This window comes from Lepeophtheirus salmonis, chromosome 13 (assembly GCF_016086655.4).
Source record: "Lepeophtheirus salmonis chromosome 13, UVic_Lsal_1.4, whole genome shotgun sequence".
Lineage (NCBI taxonomy): Eukaryota > Metazoa > Arthropoda > Copepoda > Siphonostomatoida > Caligidae > Lepeophtheirus > Lepeophtheirus salmonis.
In genome coordinates this window covers 38482535-38504214 of record NC_052143.2, presented here as the reverse complement: position 1 = coordinate 38504214, position 21680 = coordinate 38482535, and the positions used below count along the sequence as shown (strand labels likewise).

Here is a 21680-nt window from a genome sequence, read left to right as displayed (position 1 = left end):
TATATTAATAGAAAGTGTGTTCGAACATACTTTATATATACTATGATATACTATTGAATTAGTAATTCTGAAATTTCTGTTTTTTTATAACTTTTTTTATTACTGTACTTGGGTAATTACTGAATTGAAAAGTTATTAATGTATATATTAATAACTATTGTAGGTTAAATATCCAACTTTGGATGAATAAAAAAAATATTACTTTTTATTTTACTGGCCCATAACTACGGGGGGACATTCCTGTCAAAAAAATGTTTGTTCTCCCCCCTTCCCCACTGAAATATAAACATAATAATAAAATTACTGTACTAAAACTGTAGAATGACCTCCACAACGAAGTTGATTGGAGATTATGTTATTCCCTATGTTTGTTAGTCAACAGGATTACCGCAAAAGTTTCAGATAAATTTTGATCTAATTTGGTACGAAGATTATATATAGTCACAGCAAGAGGCCATTAAATTTTGAGAGGTAAAGAGCAAGGTCACACAAGAGGTTAATTAAAAATGCATAATCGACCATAACTTTGTGACACATTGAGACACAGACCTCCAATTGGTATTATTATGGAGGTTTAATAAAGATGCTTCATAAAGGAAAAAAAATCCAATTTAGTTAAAATGATCATAGGTGGAGGTTTGCGCTTTACCGAGTGTTCATTCTAGTTTTAACTGCATTCTAAATGTTTGTGCTTAATGATCTTTTATTTTTAAATGGGATTACTCAGGGTAATAATAAATTGTTTAAAAAAGTAACTAATTACTATTTGGAGTTTTGATAAATACAAAGTCATTTTAAATTTCAAGGGATAAAAACCGCATCTCAAAGCTAGTCTACAGGCGACGGAAAGTTATAATTACAGACCTGGTCCCTCCAAGAATTTGGAATATCCGTCCTTTGCATAGGAGATGAGAAGACAATCCCCCCTCCAATCATGAGGAAACTATTAATATTCATGATATATTTGGGGTATGTTTTCACTTAAAAAATGACGTCAAGAAAATGTTTTCTCAAATATTTAATCAAAATTTGCATGCCCTCCAAAAAAATCAACTTACCAAAGCATATGGTTCTTGGGGTTATTATGGGACTGCCTCCTTATTTTCACACTGAACTTCCCTTTATGAGATTTTAAATGTTAATTTCTTTAGCTATATATTTTTTAAATGACGATTTTTTTTAATGTTCCCTCTGAATAAAACTTATCATTTCCTTTCTTGGGGAAATAAAAACGAGACTAAAGATGGAACACAAAATGTAACAAAATTAAAACTGATCCAGTAAGTAAGAAAAACAGTAATTTTGATAACATTTTGTAAGAATAGAGTAAATCTAAAAAAAATAATTGATGGAATAACTCGACATTAAGGGTGAGCGTTTGTTTATTAAACCGCCTTGAATAGATATATATTTTTTAAATGACATATTGATCATATTGATTGGAATGAACAGAAAACAAATATTATTACAATCGTAAAATAAAAATTGAGTAGACTTGTATTGTAATAATAGTAAGTAATTAATTATATAATAATGATTCACTAAAAGTTTCAAATTAGCTCTCATACATATTATTCATTTCTAACAACGAGTTTCATAGAGACCAGATCTTCCAATGTATCGAACCCATTTAATAACATCATGATCAGAGTAATTGAGTTTAGGTTCAAACACTTTCAAATATCTAACTTTAAATCCAGAGGGAGCAAATGGAACTTCGAAATTCATAGATATTGGAGGCCGTGTCCATTTCTTCTTGCTATCAGTTTGTAGAAGCTCAATCTCTGCCGAGATTTGAGATTCTTTAAGTCCATTCATCCTCTTAATTTTCCATACGATGGCATTCTCAGAAGCCTTATACTTTGCTTTACCCTTCATGCACAATAGATGTACCCCTGATGTATTTAAAGGAGTTGGGATACGGACTTCAATTTTCTGAGCAAGAAGAGAGGGTTTGAAATTAGATTTGAGAACGACTTTGACCTCTAGTTTCGTTCTTGCTACTTCTCGCACAATGGGAATCACTCGGAAGGGTAAGGAAATATCCTTGGTTGTTCGGTAGCGCATTAATTCATACTCTCCATCTGGTGGAATAAAGGAAATGGCATGTTCTGTCTCAAATTTGCTTAACTTGACGCATTGATGAAATTGGCAGTCGTCAATAGCAATGGTGCTCTTAGTAGAGCTATTGGTATCTTTTCCTTTCGTCTCTAAAGTGATTTTATCATTGATTCCAAATTTGCATTCCGGCATCCCACTCAAATAAGACTTCATCATGACTTTCCCCGCAACGTGAGCGGAGAGAACTTGCCCCTGCGGCGACATTAAGAGGTTCACATACTCTAGCACATCCAGAAACAATTCATTTCTCCGATATTTAATCCCTTCACGACGCCATCCAATTTGGCCCGTGACTTGAGAAGTGATGGCCGCCTGCTCCTCCTTGGACCCGGATTTGATGCCCTGCTGAGTGATGTATGTTTTGAGAATCCCAGTATCCGTGTTTTGAGGATATCCAAAATCCAGGAGTTCATCCAGAAGCTCGTAGATGAGAACAAAGTTGTTTTTGACATTTTCCTCTGAGATCTTTCCGAAATACGCTTCCATCACCACACACATTTTCAGGAGGAACTCAAACACCATTCCCGCGTTCACGTTCTGCTTCGTCACGGCCGCCAGCCAAATGTTGGACTTCTTGATGTGGAAAAAGGAGGTGCGGGCTATGTTGGTCACAGGGGAACGCACTTGCTGCCGAGCGTGGATCACATGCACACGGAAAGCGTCCACGGCATTTCGCCCGATGTCATCACGGTAGACACGGGATATGAGGACCTCTCCTTTGTGATTGTAGATGAAAAGTCCCCCAATCATCCTAATCTATAATGCAAAATTCGTGAGCAGTAGAGATGGGGAATCCAGCGGATTGATTTACTCCCTCTCTTCCTTAGCTTCCACCTTCCAATTCTTCTGCTTAGCTCCAGTCTTTCTTCCTCTTGTATCATTCCCTCCCTCTCTCTCCCTCTCTCTTCCTCCTTCCCCCTCCCTCTCCCCACCTACACCTCCTTCTTTCTCTTTCTCTCTCTTTCACGAGTTTCTTCCTCTGCTCTGCTAGCTCGGAGGCTGGAGCAGCTAGGCGCACGCACCACTCCAACAGCTTACACCTCCCCCTTAAAGAAAGAGAAATCAGCCTTTTCACTCCTTTTTCAACTGCATTCATTATAATATTAAAGGCCTCTTTTTTGGATTCATTCACTACTACGCTTAAATGGTCCAAATCCTCGAGTCGTAAATGTAAATCAAAAAGAAATGTAGATATCGTTGGCAACTTTGTTTGATATCAAGACTATAGTGATCCTTGCTCGCTATACCTTTAGAAATGGTTAATTAGAGTATAATATCTTGGGAGTTTGTATTCTGTAGAGGCTTTCGACCATTTTCACATCTCTAATAATACTACTATTTAGTCGTTTGGGACGAAACATTTCATTTTAAGTCATAATCATAATATTATCTGGTTCATTCAATATCCTTTTTAGCAACCATTATACTAGATAATATCTAATAATATATCATAAAAACCCAGTTTTGCACTCACAATCACCTGTATTTAGTAATAATTTGAATTAAAATCTGCTAAAATCGGGCATTCTTATTTGGTTCAAAATCTATTATGTCCATAATACCATTTATTATGATTAGATATATTAAAGATTAGACAAAAATGATTGCTGACTGACATTGAACAGCAGTCTTTAAAAGTTCAATGAGCTGGAAGTTTTAAAATAATATTGTACGCACAGGGGGTCCTCGCATAGCGTCAAGTTCACTCATATGTAGTGTTATTTATCCAATTTCTAAAAAAAATTCTCTCTACTAAATGCATATCCCAAGGGATGTTAGGACTAAAATATTCCCCCTTGTTTATCGCAGATTCCGTATTTGATACGGAATTTTGATTTTTTGCATAACTTCGTTATGCAAAGACTCCCTGTAAATCCATTAATGTTCTCTCTCTGTTTCTTCGTCTCTTTGTCTCCTTTTCTCCAACTTTAGTTTTTTCTTCTCTTTTCTTCTTTTAGCTTAGCTAGTAGTAGTTACGTTCTCTCTTTATCTCTTTGTTTCTATCTTTTCTGTTTCTTCTCATGCGTAGAATTACTTTCCTTATGGCTTGGCTCTTGATATCGAGAAATGCTGCTGAAGACAGCTACACATCAATTTAATTTATTCAGCTCCCTCTAATTTAGTTCTCTTCCTTACTCCTTCGTAATAATAGTGCACCTTCTAGCCATTTACAAGCAGTAGTTTCTTTACTTTATTTGACTGACTTATAAAAGTTTCGCATCAATTTTTCCCCAAAAAACTTAATAATTAATGATATGTGGTCTCCATCTACAAGGTTCCAAGTCATTCACAGCGTCTCTTCTCATTAATTAAACCCTTCATATACGACCATATACATTATTATACATCACCATTAATAGGTAAGAAGATTAGCTATGAGCCTTTATGGATTTTTGTCCGACGAATACGGATACATGACCCAATAATAATAATATATAATACCTACTAAATCGACTAACCTCCCCTGTGTTTTGTATACTAACAAATCTTCAACATATGATATGAATTCTAACGAATTCAATAACACGTTTCCTCCAGTGAAGTCCGTTACTAATCCCCCCATGAGAGTGTTTCAATGAGCTTAGTTTTTCCCCTTGAATAAAGATCTTTTCTGCTGTGGACCATCCAAAAACTGACTACCCATGTTTGAAGCCATTTTAATTTGAAGGGGGGGGGGGAAAGGGATTTTTGGGTCAAAATATAACATTTGTAAAACTCTTACACCGTCCAAATATGAGGCTATTAGTTCATAGTTGTTTTTTTAGTAGTGTCAGTCCTTATTTAGGACTTAAGACTACTGTCCAATCCATTTCACTATCTATCTGGTAAAGTTCAGTTATGCGTATCAGTCCTAAAAACTTATAATGTTTGGTCCTTTTAATGTCACTTTATTTATTCTTAAAATTTAAAAAAAACCTGTTCTAGTACTGACAGCACGAACGACCGACTCTCTGAAGGACCGGTTCTAAGATTGGACCAAATAAATCAGGACTGACACGAAGCTACTTTTTAGGATATATTTAGGTTTATCAGTAGATCAACAACACTCACTTCAACTAGAGTTATATTTTGCTATGCTTTGTTTGATCAAACAAGGAAAATGCAAGTCATTATTGAGCACCTTTTAGACCCCTTGAATGAATTAAGTATGTTTTTCTACATAAAAAATGAAGAAATATACCATTTGAGCCACACTGATCACTGTTACGTACATTGACATAGTTGAAGTTTTTAAATTTCATAATTTTTATGAAAAAATACGCTTCTTACCTTTTGAAAAATAGTAGGCCTAAGTAGAATTAATTACTATTTTCGAAGAATAAACAGTATTTCAAAAGTGTTTATATTTTCTTAACCTAAATTATTAGTTTATTTCAAATGACATGCGTCAACATAAATACCGCATGTACAAAAATTAACAAATGAACAAAATCCCAATATATTGTTTTACTTAATAAATCATAAATGTATTTGTGTCAATTATAGTGACGTTGTTGTCAGATTTCTGGGGAAATTATGATATACAAGAGTTTACTCTATAGTTTAGAACCTTAATTTGAATTAAGAGACTTATATTGGACCAAATATGGTTTACTAAACATAATTTTTTTATTGTGAGGATCGATTTTGGCTCCTTTCAAGTGCAATTCGGGACACATCCAAAGGATTAAAAAGAATAATTTGTATATAGAAACTGACGATAATTCGTCAAAAAATACAAATGACATAAAACATAAAAACAATCTTGAACAAAACTTAAGATAAGGATAATAATTAATACTGATACTGAACGTAATAGCGTGTTTGGAAAGGGTAAGGATAATTAAAACGCTATGCTCAGGTTGAGTGTTGGTAAAGAACGGATTTTATTTTCTCTCGTAGGTCTTCAAGAAGAAGATCTACGAGCTGGTATATATAAGTTCATTAAATCATATTAAAACTACGAAACTACTAGAGTCCTCATAACGTATGAATTGTGATGCATGTAGTGTTGGATCAGTACTAAGACAGATCGCCTTATCAGTCTTTTCCCTGCGTCCCTTTCAGTCTTTATTTTTATCAGTCTGATCTGTTTTACCATTCAATGGTCCTAAGGACTGATATATCGGTCTTTCAGTCCTATCTTTTTATTTTCTTCACTCCTTGCTAGGATGGAAGAATATAAGAACTAAGAAATTAATGAATGCTAAATAGAACATAGTAATATATGTTCTAGTCTCACATCTCCTACAGGTATTTTGTCTCTTTGAAAGAGGTTATGAACTATGATGTAACTTCAGCGACACAAGAGAAGTAGTAAGTACTAACTATGTATTTTATGCTATTGTAGTTTCTACAAAAGACCGATAAGGACCGGTCCTAGGACTGACAAATGTTATTAGGACCGGACTGATGGGACTGCAGTCTTTTTAGTTGTTTTTTTAGCCCGATCCATCAATAGATGTAAGTCGTGTGTATTTTTTTAGCTGGACCGTTTTTTTGGAATTGGTAAACGGAAGAATGCATTTTCTTTTCCTTAGAAGTTGTTATAATTATTTTATTTCTGAATTGTGAACTTCATTTCTTAAATAGATTCAATTATATTCAAAAACCTGATTGAACATTTATGTGTTTCCATAAAATACGAAGAGTAACATTGAAGATTTGTTGCGGAGATATAATTGTAAGTCCTTGTTGGACTCAGAGTAGAATTGAGGATCGACATTTGAGTAATTCCTGCCAATATACTTGTTTATTTCCTTCTTCCTCTCCTCTATTGTCAGAGCTGATTCTAGCTGATCTCCTCCGAAACATTCTTCCCTGTTGATTTTCGCTTGTTTTAAACATGCCCAAAATACACACGATTTTCATCTCTACCTATGAATCATAATTGATAAAAGGAAGACACGAGGAATACAATTTAGCCGTACCGGAGCAATGCAATTATTGAGCACATTTTATTTTACTTAAATGATTAAAAACAATTTTGAACTCATTGTATAGTCATATTTGAGACGTGGTACAAGACCCTTAGTAAAAATAGTGTATTTCAAACTAAAAATCTTATTTTTAGTCATATTTATCATATTATCATATTTATCATGACATAAATGACCTTAAACTTTGCCAAAATCAGTATTCTTAATTTTTATTTGTTAGTGCTGTGTCGATTTGAGTCGAGTATTGAAGGAGTTGATAATCTATGAAAGGAAAAAAATAATAATTAAGTAGGTAAACCTGGACATTATCTCACTAACACAAAAATTTACTATGTATTCCGTCTGTTGGATTGTATATATATTTTTTTGGGTTTTTGGGTTTTTTTAAATCCACAGCTATTCACACAAAATTAAATATTTTGGGGAAAAAGTTCAAAAATTAAATTTCAAGTAAAAAAATTTTTGGAAAAAAAAATCAAAAATTAAATTTCAAGCACCATATTTTCTGAATAAATAATTTCAAAAATACACAGCTTTTCACTAAAAATTAAATCTTTGGGAAATAAAATTACCCCCTGGGACGCCCCTATTTTGCTGTCAGCTGTCGATGTTTCTGCTTCTTTTCTCCTAATCAAAATTCTAAACGTTGATTAGATGAGTTAGAATGAGCTATTTTTAGGCTGTGAACAATTAGTTATCAACAATTATTGTATAATAATTATATGCTTGGGAAGAATGGACTACTACCAATTAATTTTGGGCATTTTTTCATTCTCTTTTCACATGGAAGGTTGCGTTATACAATAAAGGTTATACAAACGCATGTTAACTGCCCCAATTTTTGTTTTGCTTTCTGAGTAGTAATGAGCTAATATTATTGAGTAGCTACGAGATCGTACAATCCCTTACAAAAAAACGTGATATATGCATATTCTGTCTCATCAGAGAGTAAAAAATCACGGAGAAACACCTGCACCACGAAACTCAAAACATCATTTCATGAGGCCTACAACTGATCAAAATCACTAAGGAAACTTAATAAAATATGAAGTCGACTTGGGTTTTGTCGAACGTTAAAATCTACCCACCATTTGAGCCGAGTCGATAATTGTTTGAGTCGCCACAGCTCTATTTTTGATTGTCTTCAGCAGAAAAGGCCTTTGTGGAGAGGGAGGGGGGATATTAACCCTAAAACAGGGACAGTAATATGTGTATTGAAACAAATAGATATTTGATCCCTTGTCGATTGTGTAAATATGTCATAAATATATTTTATGGGATTGAGGCCCGGAGACTGTCTGGCCCACTCTATGACCTTAATGTGATATTCGTGCTCTAATACCCATTTTTGTAACTATCCTGGGGAAGGAGGCTGTCGTATAAGATTTCCCTTCGATACGACAAAGTCTAGTTATGTAAATCGAGTGTATTTTTTAGCTGGCCCGTTTCTTCGGAAGAATGAATTTTCTATTCCTCAACTGTTTTCATTATTATTTAACATATCCTTGTTTATTTCTATTTTCTCCTCCTTCCTTGTCACTCTTTATTTTAGCCGATCTAATGAAGTGTAATGACAGCTAAGCTGTTCGTCTCCAAAATATTTTTCTAATTATCCGTATTACCATATTGATTTTTGGATTTTTTAACATCCTCAAAATACACTCGAACAGCATAATGTTTCCACCACCACGCTTAGCGTTGGGAATGGTGTTCTTGGGACGATACACCAGCATTTGTTTTCTCCCAAATAATTTTTTGCTTGTACATACTAAGGTTAATAGAAATAAGAGGTTATACCATCATGTAGTCTGGTTTGCTATAATTTTCAATTTGATGTACCATACCGACTGCTGGACAAGACAGACAGATTTGACGTCATAGAGTATAACAACAAAACTCAAAGAGTCACAGTCGAGGAAGGTGATATTCATAGCGTGCGGCAAAAAATCTTTACACTTCGTTTTTTCTACATAAATCCAGTTTTTTGTGAAAGACGTAAAAAATATCCGGTCAAATATTAAAAATAAACAAAAAAAATTGAAAAAAACAAGATCCCCTAAGTATCGTAAAAGCTGACAAAATGCAATCTAAACGTGACCGACGAATTTTAGTCCGGGCACTTTTGAACGCTTGTAAGAAACCATCGGAGGAGAAGTTGTTACGGTGGGTCCAGTACAACTACCCGGACATGAACGTGGTGTTTCAGCAGGATGGTGCGCCTGCACACACGTCCAAAAAGGCCCAAAAGTAGTTGGAGGACAACTTTCCTTTCTGGCCAAAGAAAATGTGGCCTCCTACTCACTAGATGCCAACCTGTTGGACTTCACCTTTTGGGTGCATGCCCAAGGCCTGCACCGTCCGTCACCCAAATATCAACAACCTCAAGGACACTGTCAACCAGCAAAGGGAATACTTTGTCTGAGGACTACATCCGCAATGGGTACAAGGCCTTCCGTGGCCTCCTGGAAACCATCATTGTTGCCAAGGGGGTCTACATCGATGATAAGAGTAGACAAGACATCATATTAGTTATTTTATTTTATTGGCAGACCCAATTACAACTAGTTGCACAAATACATTTTGATTAAGTTCCAAATTGAAAGTGTAAAGATTTTTTCGCCGCATCATGTAATCGGGACTGCTTTAATTTTCAATTTGATGTACTGTACCACTGTTGGGCAAGACATACCTATTTTGACGTCATAAGAAGTCAAAGTATAATAAACGGTACTTCATGGAACGGTAAAAAAGTCAAAAATCGCCAAGGGATCAAATGAATATTATACTCATTATTAAATTATTATATATTGACGGATTGATGGATGATAAAATTCCATCTATTTTCGTATCATAAATTATCTTAATATGAATTATTTTTTCCTATCTAAAAACCATGAAGCTCCATAATACACTACCTTCATTAATAAGAACGACAATTAGTTCCTATTAATTCATCCAAAGTTCACTGTGCCAATTATATATTTATTAATAAATAATAATTCTATTCGAGAACTTTTGATTCCTTGTATTAAAATCCAGTGCTTTGCACTTAATATGTAGGACAACAGAATCCAGTTACAATATGAATAGTCCCATCCGTACTTGGTAAGACTCCAAGGGCGTGGGGGGATGGGCTTGGTTTTTGAATTAAATTTTTTTGAAAGGAAAATTCAAAAATAAAATTTCAAATATTAAATTTTTTGGAAAATTAATTCTAAAATTTACAGGTATTCACAAAAAATTAATTTTTTTGGAAAAATTTAGAAAAATTTAACTTTTTGGAATTTTTTTTCAAAAATCCATAGTTATTCACAAAAATTAAAATTTTTGAGAAGAAAATTCAAAAATAAAATTTCAAATATTGAATTTTGTGGATAAAATTTCAAAAATTTACAGATATTCTCAAAAAACTAATTTGAAAAATTAAATTTCATAAATTAAATTTTTGGAAAAAAATTTCAAATTTCCAGTTATTCACTTAAGTTAAAATTTTTGAGAAGAAAATTCAAAAATTGAATTTCAAATATGAAATTTTGTGGAAAAATAATTCAAAAATTCTCAGGTATTCACAAAAAATAATTTTTTGGGAAAAAATTTCAAAAATTAAACTTCATGAATTGAATTTTTTTTTTTTTAAAAATTGATATATTAATTTTAATGTATTTAATTTTTCCGAAAAATATTTCAGAAATCCATATTTATTCAAAAATGTTTAAATTTTTGATAAAAAAATTCAAAAATTAAATTTGTAATATTATATTTGTTGTAAAAAAATTCAAAAACTAACAGCTAGTCAGACAAAATTAAAGTTTTTGGAAAAAATTCTCTAAAATTAAATTTTCTTGTAAAAAGAAAAAAAACCTTTATTTGGGGAGGGCGGCAGCCCCTTGTTCCCCCCTCCTGACGCTTTTGGACTCAAAAAGCTGATATTAATATGCCCTAAATTAAATTATGAACTAAGTATTATTATATAATATACCGATTTTTTCAAATATATGTTGTATGTCTACATGAAATCAATCTGAAATAGAAATCAACATAATTAAAATTATCAACCCAGATGATTTTTTGTTTTACAATATATATTTAATTATTTAATATTTCATTGACTTATTTAAGTCAAAATGGGGATTTATTATGACAGTTTGTTTTTGTGTTTTCGTCAGTACAAGAAATGATAAAAACAAGTAGAAATGACGTTGAGTGATGTCATCAAGGACTGAACTGAGCCGGAATGAGAGTGGAACTGTTTGGTACTGCAGTCCTAAATAAGGAATAGCACAACATTAGTTTAAGTCCTCGTTGGAATAAAAGTAGAATTGAGGATCGACATCTGCATAATCACTGCCTATGTCCTTACAAGATACGGAATGGGATCTGTATTTATTTATTTCATCTTCTAGCTGCTCGTAGCTAACCTAATAAAACGTCGTGACAGTTTAGCTTCTCTCCTTCAAAACATTCTTTAAATTATATGGGTACCATGTTAGTTTTTGGGTTGTTTTTCTATATACCAAAATGCTTACGATTTACAATCCTAGTACAAGATTATATATACATATATTCAAAATCAAGTTCTTTTAACATACAAAACTCCTGAAATTAAAACATGATGAGGGAAATCTTAATTATAAAGTCTTGTTACTTTTATCTTGAGTATATAAAGTATCGAGTCGAATTAAATTTTCGAGTCCAAGTCTCTCCCTTTGGTAAATTGTTCCTCATTCGCAGAGAAATTTTTTAAAGGGGGGAGGGGGGGGGGAGGTTTGGAATTAAAGAAAAAAAATCAAAAATTCGGAACTCACATCAATCCTTTGCTTGTTTAGCTCTTCACAAAAATAATCTAAAGAGTATGAAGAAATATGATGACACTTAATTAAGTTATTGAATATGAAAACGTGATTCCTTCTTCCCATAATTTTCTTTCTCTGATTTCATGAACAAATATGATTGTTAGGGATTCTAAAAATTGTATGAATCCTTGTAAAAACAAGTGTAAGTTGGTAACCTGCAAGATATTAGTGCCAATATTAATTTTTTCTCCCTAGTTTAAAAATTTAAACGTATTAGCGAGCATGGAGCACATTATTTTTTATTGTGATCCTGTCAGCAGATATGTCATCTTTCAAGGTTGCCAACATATACTTTGCTTTTTTTAATTTAGACTCACGAGGATCTGGACAAGTTTCACATATCTAATCATGTGTTATATACTAGAATTCGGGCTCGGTTTGGAATTTCCTAAAGCAGTCTGGGCAGTGCATTACCTCGTGTTACCAGCTGTCTATTTTTCTTCTTCTTTTCCCCCCTAATCAGCCATGGTGACTATATCTAAGGTGTGTCGATAAGAATCTTGCAACGCAGTCTGATTAGCGTATGCTGACATCTTTTTCATGACGTCACAACAGAGCCAAAGTATATGATAGTGAATAGTATTAAGTGTTAACTTATATTATTCCAAGAATTATGTCTTCTTTGAGAGGTACTAGGAGAATTTGTGCTGTGGCAACCTGTACAAATCCCTCAGATGTCCACTATTTTTGTATATTTATTTGAAAATTCATGTTCTGACCAATTTTTCATTAAAACAACTTTTAATTATTATTTTTTTCTCAATTATTTTAGTACTGTTATCGTTGCAGGACAACATTTATACGATTAGTATTGTCTGAAAATGTGAAAAATTGTGAGAAAATGATATACTTAATTATGTACACTTTGTTTTATTGAATTTCGTACCAAATTGGCTCCTCTGTCCCGTCACCAGTACAATTATAAGCAAAAACAAAGTAATTTCTTATCGACACACCTTATATACATATATTCACCTTGGACACAATACTACATCAGTGTATTTTCCTTGCTTGATTAGTTTTTCACTGCATTAAATATAAAATTATCTTGAAAATCGAATGAAGATATGTAGTCTTAAGAAATATTATGAAGACGTTGCAATCATAATGTTATATAATTAATTAAGTTATTCAAGGTGAATCCGTGATTTATTCTTCCCAGAACTTGCTTTCTCCGATTTCCTGTATAATGTACATGTAAAATTGTTAAGGATGTGAAAGTTGTCTAAATCATCGATGGCATACATTTAAGAAACCGATATGTTGGTATCATGATTGATATTAGTCCGCGTATTCATTTTTTCCCTTTAGTTTAAAAATTCAAACAGATTAGCAAAGTAGAAGTACTATGTTTTTACAGACATGTCGTTGCCAACATATGCTGTTCTTTTTTTGATTTAGACTCAGGAAGATTTGGACAATTTTCATTTCTCTAACCATGAACGTAAATACCATTGTTGGGACTCTGTTTGGAATTTCCTAAAGCAGTCTGAACAAGGTGTTACCTCGCTTTGCCAGCTGTCGATTTTTCTGCCTCTTCCCTCCTCCCACTAATCAGTAGTTGATTGGTTGAACTATTAGAATGAACTCTTATGCTGTTAACAATTGAATAATAGTTAATTTTTTGGTCTGATGTGAATTGTTTAACTACCAAATGATGTTAGCCCTTATTTCCTATTTCTTTTTAGAGGAAAGGTTTCGAGATACAATAAAGTAACGATGGTTGAGCCACTGTGTTACATTACAAATTCAAAAATACACAGTGTATTTTATTGTCAACTGTGGAAGTGTATACTTCTTTCCCCTTTATCAGTGTTTGGAACGTTGATTGGTTGAATTAGAATGAGCTATTTTTAAGGTGTGAACAATTATTATATAATAATTATATAGTTTGATGAATTGGTTATCTACCAACTGATTTTAGGGCTTATTTTCTGTTTCTTTTTCGAAGAAAGGTTGGGAGATGCATTTAAGATGAGGATGTTATAATTCATGTTGGACCGAACTAATACGGTCCTTTAAAGAAGATTCGTCTATCAAAAAACCTAGACCGATTGTATAAATAAATTGTATATGAGGTCATGTGTGTTTTAAAATTGTGAATGTTGATACTATGATGACATACGAACTTTGCTTTGAAAATATATATGAGATAATTCTCTAAAAATCTTATGCTGTTAGCCTTTGCAACTTTTTTGAATGAGCAGCATTTCTATCTGGTTTCCCTATGACCGTTGTTTCTCAATACTGATAAGATTAGTACCTTAATATATTTGAAAATATGTTATATTCGGTAGTACTCCATTGCCCGTAATAGTGATAAATATTTCTTAATAGTGATAAATATTTCAGGAAATAAAAACATTGTTCTGTTTTCCAACTACCACAAAAAATGCTTAGGATTTAGAACTAAATATATATCTACAATGTACATAATCACCTTTTACATTTTTTTTAAAATATGAGACGCTGAGCGTACACACGCTCGTTGCTAGCCGTAATCTAGTCACATTTGTTATTTTTTATTTTATATAAAGTACTTCTATTTTTTTTTTTTTTTTTAAATGAGCTTAAACTATAGACGTTCGTTCTTACAAATAAGTCTTCAAACCATATTTAGAGTTGTATAGAATATGACTAGACCTATACGCTCACGAAATTTTGTTCATTTTTACACAGGGGCATTCTTTGTCCAGTGTACACACCCTTTTGCCATCGTTATTATCGATTTGGATAATTTTTAGCCAGGATATCTATTTCATAAAAGAAACACCATTTGTAAGATTTTAGACTTGCGGAGGTGCAAGGGTCCGTTTGAGAACTTGATTAAGCCATAATTACATTTAGAACAGACCGATTTTTTTTTTTTTAAAATACTATAAAGAGGACGAGCTTTAACTAATAGAACTACTGACAAGATTATGAATATTTAAAAGTTAGAGGGGATAAAAAGGAAGAATTACACTGAATTACATATTATGACGGATTATAACTCTTACAGTTATAGGCCTAAATGAAGGTGATCCCATTGAGATCCCGCCCTAATTTTTGCACGCATGTTGAATATGAGTAGGTTAAAGTTCTTACAAGAAATTGGGGAAATCAATTTAGAAGCTTGATTGGGGCACCATTATTTATATTTTGCAATAATGTTTTTTTTTAAAGTTTTTTTGAACTTATGCCATTTTTTATCAAATATGAGTTATAGCTCACACTCATGAAAGTAGTTTAATTTAAAAAAAAAGAAATCGTTGTATTCTAAATGGAGTTATGGTTTAGTGAAGTTTTGAAGGTCTTTTAAAGGGTTCAAACTTTGAAGGGACTCCCTAACGGGCCCTCGCTCCGGCCATATATTTACATTATATATTCCCTTTCCTTTTTAATATGACGCGCACGTTCGATTACATCGTTATTTTTTAAATCATCGCAGTCACTAAGATACAGTCAAAAATGACTCTACAGAATGCATATATACAAACAGACAACCCCAGCTTTATTAATATAGATGTCACATTTAGTTTAAAAAAAAGTGGGGACCAAAGGCCCCTTGACCCTTATGCTTCCAGTGCCACTCTATAGAATCATAGACAACGTAGACTGCTCAAAAGCTCTTTCATTGCACCTATTTTGGAAAACAACTGCTGTTACTATCAAGTGTAGTAGCTATGCTGGCAGTTAGATAACGAGCTAAAACAAATATTGCACTCCAATAAATTTGATTTATTGGAATCCATTTCACTTTTAAAGCATTAACTTCGTTCCCTGATCCCTCGATTTGATCTATAACACTAATAGAATATAATCGTATATAAGCACTACCATCGACAACTGACAAAAAAATTGGGGATTTTTCTTCTCCCTTCTTCACTCTGCTTAATCATTCTAACTATTCTCTCGTGCGTGGACGCTTTGGCGAAAACCTTTATGCCGCAGGGATATTTTGCCGGAAAAAGAATAAATAGATTATTTGAGAATGTTTCATGCTCCTAATCTATGTAATTATGATAATTAACAATTAAACATTTTATCTTTTAAAATTGGAGCAACATGAAAGGGGATCATAATTACACAATATTGCAGGAGCAGTTTTTTCGGCAAAGTGTTTTTCTTTCTTTTCTTAAGCTTCACTTTTTCTCAACATTTTTCGCAGTCATAAATTATATACCAATTATTCAATATCATTGAAGTATCACTATAAAAAATTTAAGAAATACCTCTACCCCATTTCAGTTGTATGCTATTGGAGAGCTTCGAACAAACCATCCCTCTCCATGGAGTCTCAAAATAGACTTCGCTCTCGAAATCAAAGCCATAAAACTGAAACACAGCAACAGTCAAGTGGAATAATGAATAAGGAAGAAGGTTTGGACTTGATATCCGCCGAGGAGGCAGAAGTGAGGATTTCTGCCAAGAGACAGGCTCGGTTTGAGGCACGTAATATGAGGATGAAGGAAATTGAGAAGAAAAGGAAGGAGGAAGAAAAGGACCCTACGTCTGGGAACACAAGTGGTCCGGATTCTACTTTGATAAAGGAAGAAAAACGGAACCAACAACGTAATTATTCGTCGCCGAGGAAAAGTTCTTCGGATTGTTCCTCTGAGGGAGAGAGTGAGAATTACAACTCAAATGTTCGTGACTTAAAAATAGAACTGAAGGAACTCGAGGAAAAATTCCGTAAAACAATGGTGACCAATGCGGGGTTGGATAATGAAAAATCATCATTAGTATATCAAATAGATTTACTTAAAGATCGTTTAGAAGAGCGTGATGAACTTCATTCTCTCGTCAAAAAAGAACTAAGGGAGAAACATCGTCAAGTTGAACTTTTGAAAAAGTCACATGATGACGCGGAGCGGTCTGTTAGACTATTACAAGCGCAGCTTGACGAACAGTGCCTTTTATTAACAGAAAGGGGATTTGTAAAGGTTGGGTCTACTGAATTAATAGATACCAACGATGATGATACTATTTTCCCTCCTAAAGAAGAGCAGGAAAAGCGGACTCGTGGAATTGTGAGCAATGAGACAGCTCATATTCTCTCTGCATGTGGATCTGGTCCATTAGATCTTCAAATTAAACGCCTTGCAGAAGAAAGAAATGATTTACAGGATACTGTTGGTAGACTCAAATTAGATTTGGAAGAGCAAAAGACGAATAACCTCAAGTTGGAACGTTTGACCTCTGAGGAGGATGCTGAAAAAGAAGCTAAGAGGCTAATTGATGAGTATAAGTTTAAGTTTCAAAAATGTGAGCAGGACTCTGCAACTCTTGCCACAAATGTTGCTCGATTGGAGACTCAGGTGGTTCGTTTCAAAACGGCTGCAGAAACTGCTGAAAGATCAGAGCATGAATTAAAAGCTGAAAGAAGGAAGTTGCAACGGGAGTTACGGGAGTCTTCAACAAGGATTGATGAACTGGAAACTTCCAATAAACATTTGGAAGCCCGTTTGGCGAAATTAAAAACTGCAAAGTCCAATCTTCTTAAAGAACTTTAAAAATGAGTTATGTGCTTTTATTTTGTGGAAAAATAAATTAATTGTTGTCAAATAAAATTCTAAAAGAAAACTATATATATTTTTGGCTTTTATTAAATAAAGGGATAGTTTTTATCAATTAACGTTCCATCAAAATTGGCTCTATTTAAATATCGTTGATTTTCAAGTTGTTTCGAAGGTTAATCGAATAAAAGTGAGGAGTCCTTTTATTTTTTCAAATGGGGCCCGTCAACATAAAAGCAAGCTAAAACGATATTTCCCTAAATTGAGTGTGGATAATATTTGTATACTTGGACGAATTATCGTCAATTTATATATACAAATTCGTAATATCAACCCCTTGGAGGCCCTGCAAATTGCACTCAAAGTACCTAAAATGGATCGTCACAATAAAAAAGGATACATTAATTGATTTTATTGTAAAGGGGCCATATTGTAGCCAATATGTCTCTTAAATCCCAGTCATGCTCTAATCTACAGTTGCTTCCTTGGGTATATTAACTCATCCCAGAAATTTGAATACAAGGCCTATTATTGATTCCAATATGTTATAAAACATTGGGCTATATATGTATATTTTATAAGAAAATAAATGGGCATTTTCTCTCTATCTTGATTTTTGTAAAAGATAGTTTGAAAGTTTACGCTCCACAAATGACCTTTCTTTAAACATATTTTATTAATCTTTTTCTAGTGATTTTTTAGATTCGATTATTCGAAATATTAAGTTCCCGTAGATAGAATAGAAAAATATATACAGCGTGAGATACACATGACTAAAACCACCGTTTGGAAAAATAATGGATATCTTTTAGTACAGTTATTATACAGCGAGCGTCGTTGAATGAATTAAAAAACCTAGCACAGTCCAATGACTCGTAGAGGCTGCGGGGGATAGAAAAAATATTTATTTATACAATTTACTTATTTAAATATTCAACTTTCATGTATCAAAATGTTAACTTTCTGCCTCAACCATGGCTTTAATTCTGGCTTTGAAGGTACTGCAGAGCATCATAACATATTCGTCCGGCATGACAGTCCATTGCTACAGTAGTATTAAGGGCATTGCAAGACGAATGGGTTTGGAACAGCCTCTACTTTCCACATATCCCCAGATAACATAATCTAGGTGAACACAGTCAGGAAATGATGGGGGCCAAAAGTTGGATGGCCAGAAATCAACCACATTAGATCGGCACCTCTCCTGGACTGTTTTGGCCTTGTGCCTTGGAGCACCATCTTCCTGTCATAAGAAGTTACCCTCAGGATATGGCTTCTCCAACCAGGGATTCACAACTGTTCCCATGGCCTCAAGGTACTCTTTGGCTTGGACATTGAGTCCCTTTGGGAACCAGTACGGGGCATGCACTTCCCATTCAAGGCTCCAACCCTTCATCCACCTTTCACTGCGGGCATTTCCGGCTTTGTCCAAATTCCAGTTCTTCTTGGCTGAGAAGACTAGGACTGTGGATCGCGGTTTCTTCATCACCCAATTAATGACCCGTTTTCCACTATGCAGTCTGCTGATTTTATCCGATTCAGTAAGTAGCTGAAGTTTCCTTCGGACATATGAGGTCATATCAATGTCCACCACCGCTCTGTGCATGTGATCTTTGAGACACTCAACTCCCTTGAAAGTTTACGCTTTAACTTTGTTTCCCCCATTACTACAGAAACTCCTCAGTTCCTCAATTTGTTCTGTCCTCTACTCCCCTGATTCTTCTACAGATTTTCCCCATCCTTGATCTTCTTCTTTACCTCATCAACAATTGAAAGCTGAAATTCGGAACTTTAAAACCTTTGCTCTACGAAATCTCGAAAATTGGTTTTAAAGATGTTTCCGCGAATTGGTGAAACATAGTTTATTACAAGACATCAAGGTTAATAGAAATACAAAGTTATACCATAACGCGTGTACGACTGATGTTTGACTTCTACTACGTTTTTAAATATTGACGTCATAGTGTATGAGTGGTTGCCTGTTTTTTCAAACACTGACTTTCTTATTGAGCAGTCGGTACAATACATTAACTAGAAAATTCTAACAAGCCCGTTTACATTATGCTCTAACCTTGTATTTATATTAAAATTGGGTTAGACCAACGTGTAATCGGCCTTGTTAGAATTTTCAATTTGATGTGCTGTATCGACTGCTAGATAATACAGACAGATTTTGATGTGATAGATTATAACAACAGTATATTACCAGCTTATAATACTAGAAATTATATGATTAATAGTAACAGTATATACTCTTTGATGTCACTATTAAAAAGCGTGGTGGAATTTTGGTATATCCTTGAATTTTCATTAATCTTGACTTGACAGTAAGTCACTAAAGCAGAGGTCTAAGCAACTATGCAACAAATACATACATGCTTATTTAGTTTGTAGATAGTTACATAGAATTAAGGAAATCCAAATTCCTTGGAAAATAACACAAAATATGTAGTTTAAAATTCATACTAAAAAAGTCTATTTTTATGATTCTTTCTCCTTGTAACTCCTAATAAAAATTTTTTGCTTTTAGACATCCTTTCTAAGTGTTTTTCAACTATTTTTGAAATGTATTTATTGAATTTTCCGGAGTTGGGCATGCGTCTTAAATTTTTTTTTATCATATTTGCTCTTCGTCAACATTAAAACAATCTTGAAAGAAAATCAAGAAAAGGAGAAAGTCTCAATTTATTTTTTTTACTTCATTGATACATGCAGCTCAATATTTCATAGATATATTTGAGTCAATTATAGACATATTATTCAAATTAATCGGATGAGTTGATATATTCAAGGATTTTAGCTATAGATTAACATCGTTAATTTGATTTAAGGAACTTATAGTACTAATATCCAGTAGCCATTTAAAAAAAATGGGCAACTCTTGATTAACATCGTTAATTTAATTAAGGGACTTATAGTACTAATATCCAGTTGCCCATTTTGAAAAATGGGCAACTCTTAATCTGACACCCGGTAGTAGTATACGATGTCTGCATTATTGTGTTTATAATAAAAAAATCAGAGGTTTGTTTATGATTCAATGAGGTACCTACAATGTTTATTTATTTTGATTTGATGATTTTTATTATTGCTCATGTTTATAGTAGTGTTGTTACTCGGTCTAAGACCGAACTTTTTGTCCGGTTTGGTTTTAAGTGATTTTTTAAAGACCGATTTGAGTCCATATTTCGATCCAGACTGCGATTACAAACCTTGGACTAAAATTATATCGTTTTCAAATCGTGGATTGATTTTTCCGTCTCAATCAACGGGCCAATTTAAGTACCGAATTAGTTCAGTCCATCAAAAATCATAGGGGTCTAAAACCGGTCTAACATGGTTTTCCACCAATTTTGACCGACCTATATTTAGGTGTTCCAGAACGAAATATTAGACACTCTACAGAAATTATATTGTTTTCAAATAGTGAATTCCAAAATTAAATTTTTAGATTAAAATTTGTGGAACGAAACTTTCAAATATTAAATGTTTTGGAGAAAATTCAAAAATTCAAAGTCAATCACAAAAACTTTCCAAAATAAAACTATAGATATATACATTTGTTTCTAAAAAATTTCAAACATTACATTTTTTGGACAAAAATTCATAGTTATTCAAAAAAAAAAATCCAAAATTCAATTTTTAATAACAAATTTTATTAAAAAAAATCAAATATTAAATTTCGGAAGAAAAATTCATAGTTATTCAAAAAATTAATTTTTTTGTAAAAAGATGTGGAAAATTTAAACTAAATTTCAAATAATAAATTTTCTAGTGAAAAAAAAAAATCCTTAATTTGGGAGTACAGACCCTCCAGCCCAACCTCTGCTGACGGTCCTGCATTTAGGCCCATTTTTTTCGGTTTCAACCAATTGACCAATTTTCTTCTCTATCCTGATCTAAGAACTCGACAAATTTGGTGCTTCGGAAATCAAGGAAATGAGATAATTACACTTATATTTAATAGAAATATTTTAGTCAACTATAGGCTTTGTATTCAAACTTGTGGGATGATTTAAGATACTCCATAACTTTGGATATAGTTTATGACCTTTTATTGGATTTAAGAGGCTTATTTTGTCATATGATAAGTATTGTTTATATGCTAAGTGAGCTATATCTCACGTTTAATACATTACATCAAATAAAAAGCTTAAAGTATGCTGAAAGTTTCAGCTTACACTTAAAAAATATTACCTCATTTGTAAGTTGTATATAAGTAGGTTCTCGAAAAAGAGGGGAGAAACTAGGAAATACACGTCAAAAGCAATAGATATATTGGCTTTCAG

The 21680-nt window shown here is 33.2% G+C and overlaps 2 protein-coding genes across 2 annotated transcripts; one reads left to right on the top strand and one right to left on the bottom strand.

Annotated features, from left to right (window-relative positions):
* Positions 1-1364: 1364 nt before the first annotated feature.
* Positions 1365-3759, bottom strand: AP-2mu (adaptor protein complex 2, mu subunit). The gene has a single exon (XM_040723084.2). It carries the CDS (start codon positions 2869-2871, stop codon positions 1582-1584), a length of 1290 nt encoding a protein of 429 aa, XP_040579018.1. The 5' UTR covers positions 2872-3759; the 3' UTR covers positions 1365-1581.
* Positions 3760-4123: 364 nt separating this feature from the next.
* LOC121128349 (leucine-rich repeat flightless-interacting protein 2-like) lies at positions 4124-17461 on the top strand. Its single transcript, XM_071892842.1, has 2 exons — positions 4124-4481; positions 16124-17461. The coding sequence occupies exon 2, from the start codon at positions 16165-16167 to the stop codon at positions 17386-17388; it is 1224 nt and encodes a 407-aa protein (XP_071748943.1). The 5' UTR covers positions 4124-4481; positions 16124-16164; the 3' UTR covers positions 17389-17461.
* Positions 17462-21680: the final 4219 nt, after the last annotated feature.

What these genes read in the sequence shown, in the direction of transcription:
- AP-2mu (XM_040723084.2), bottom strand. Translation starts at nt 2,871, where the DNA reads ATGATTGGGGGACTTTTCATCTACAATCACAAAGGAGAGGTCCTCATA.
- LOC121128349 (XM_071892842.1), top strand. Translation starts at nt 16,165, where the DNA reads ATGGAGTCTCAAAATAGACTTCGCTCTCGAAATCAAAGCCATAAAACT.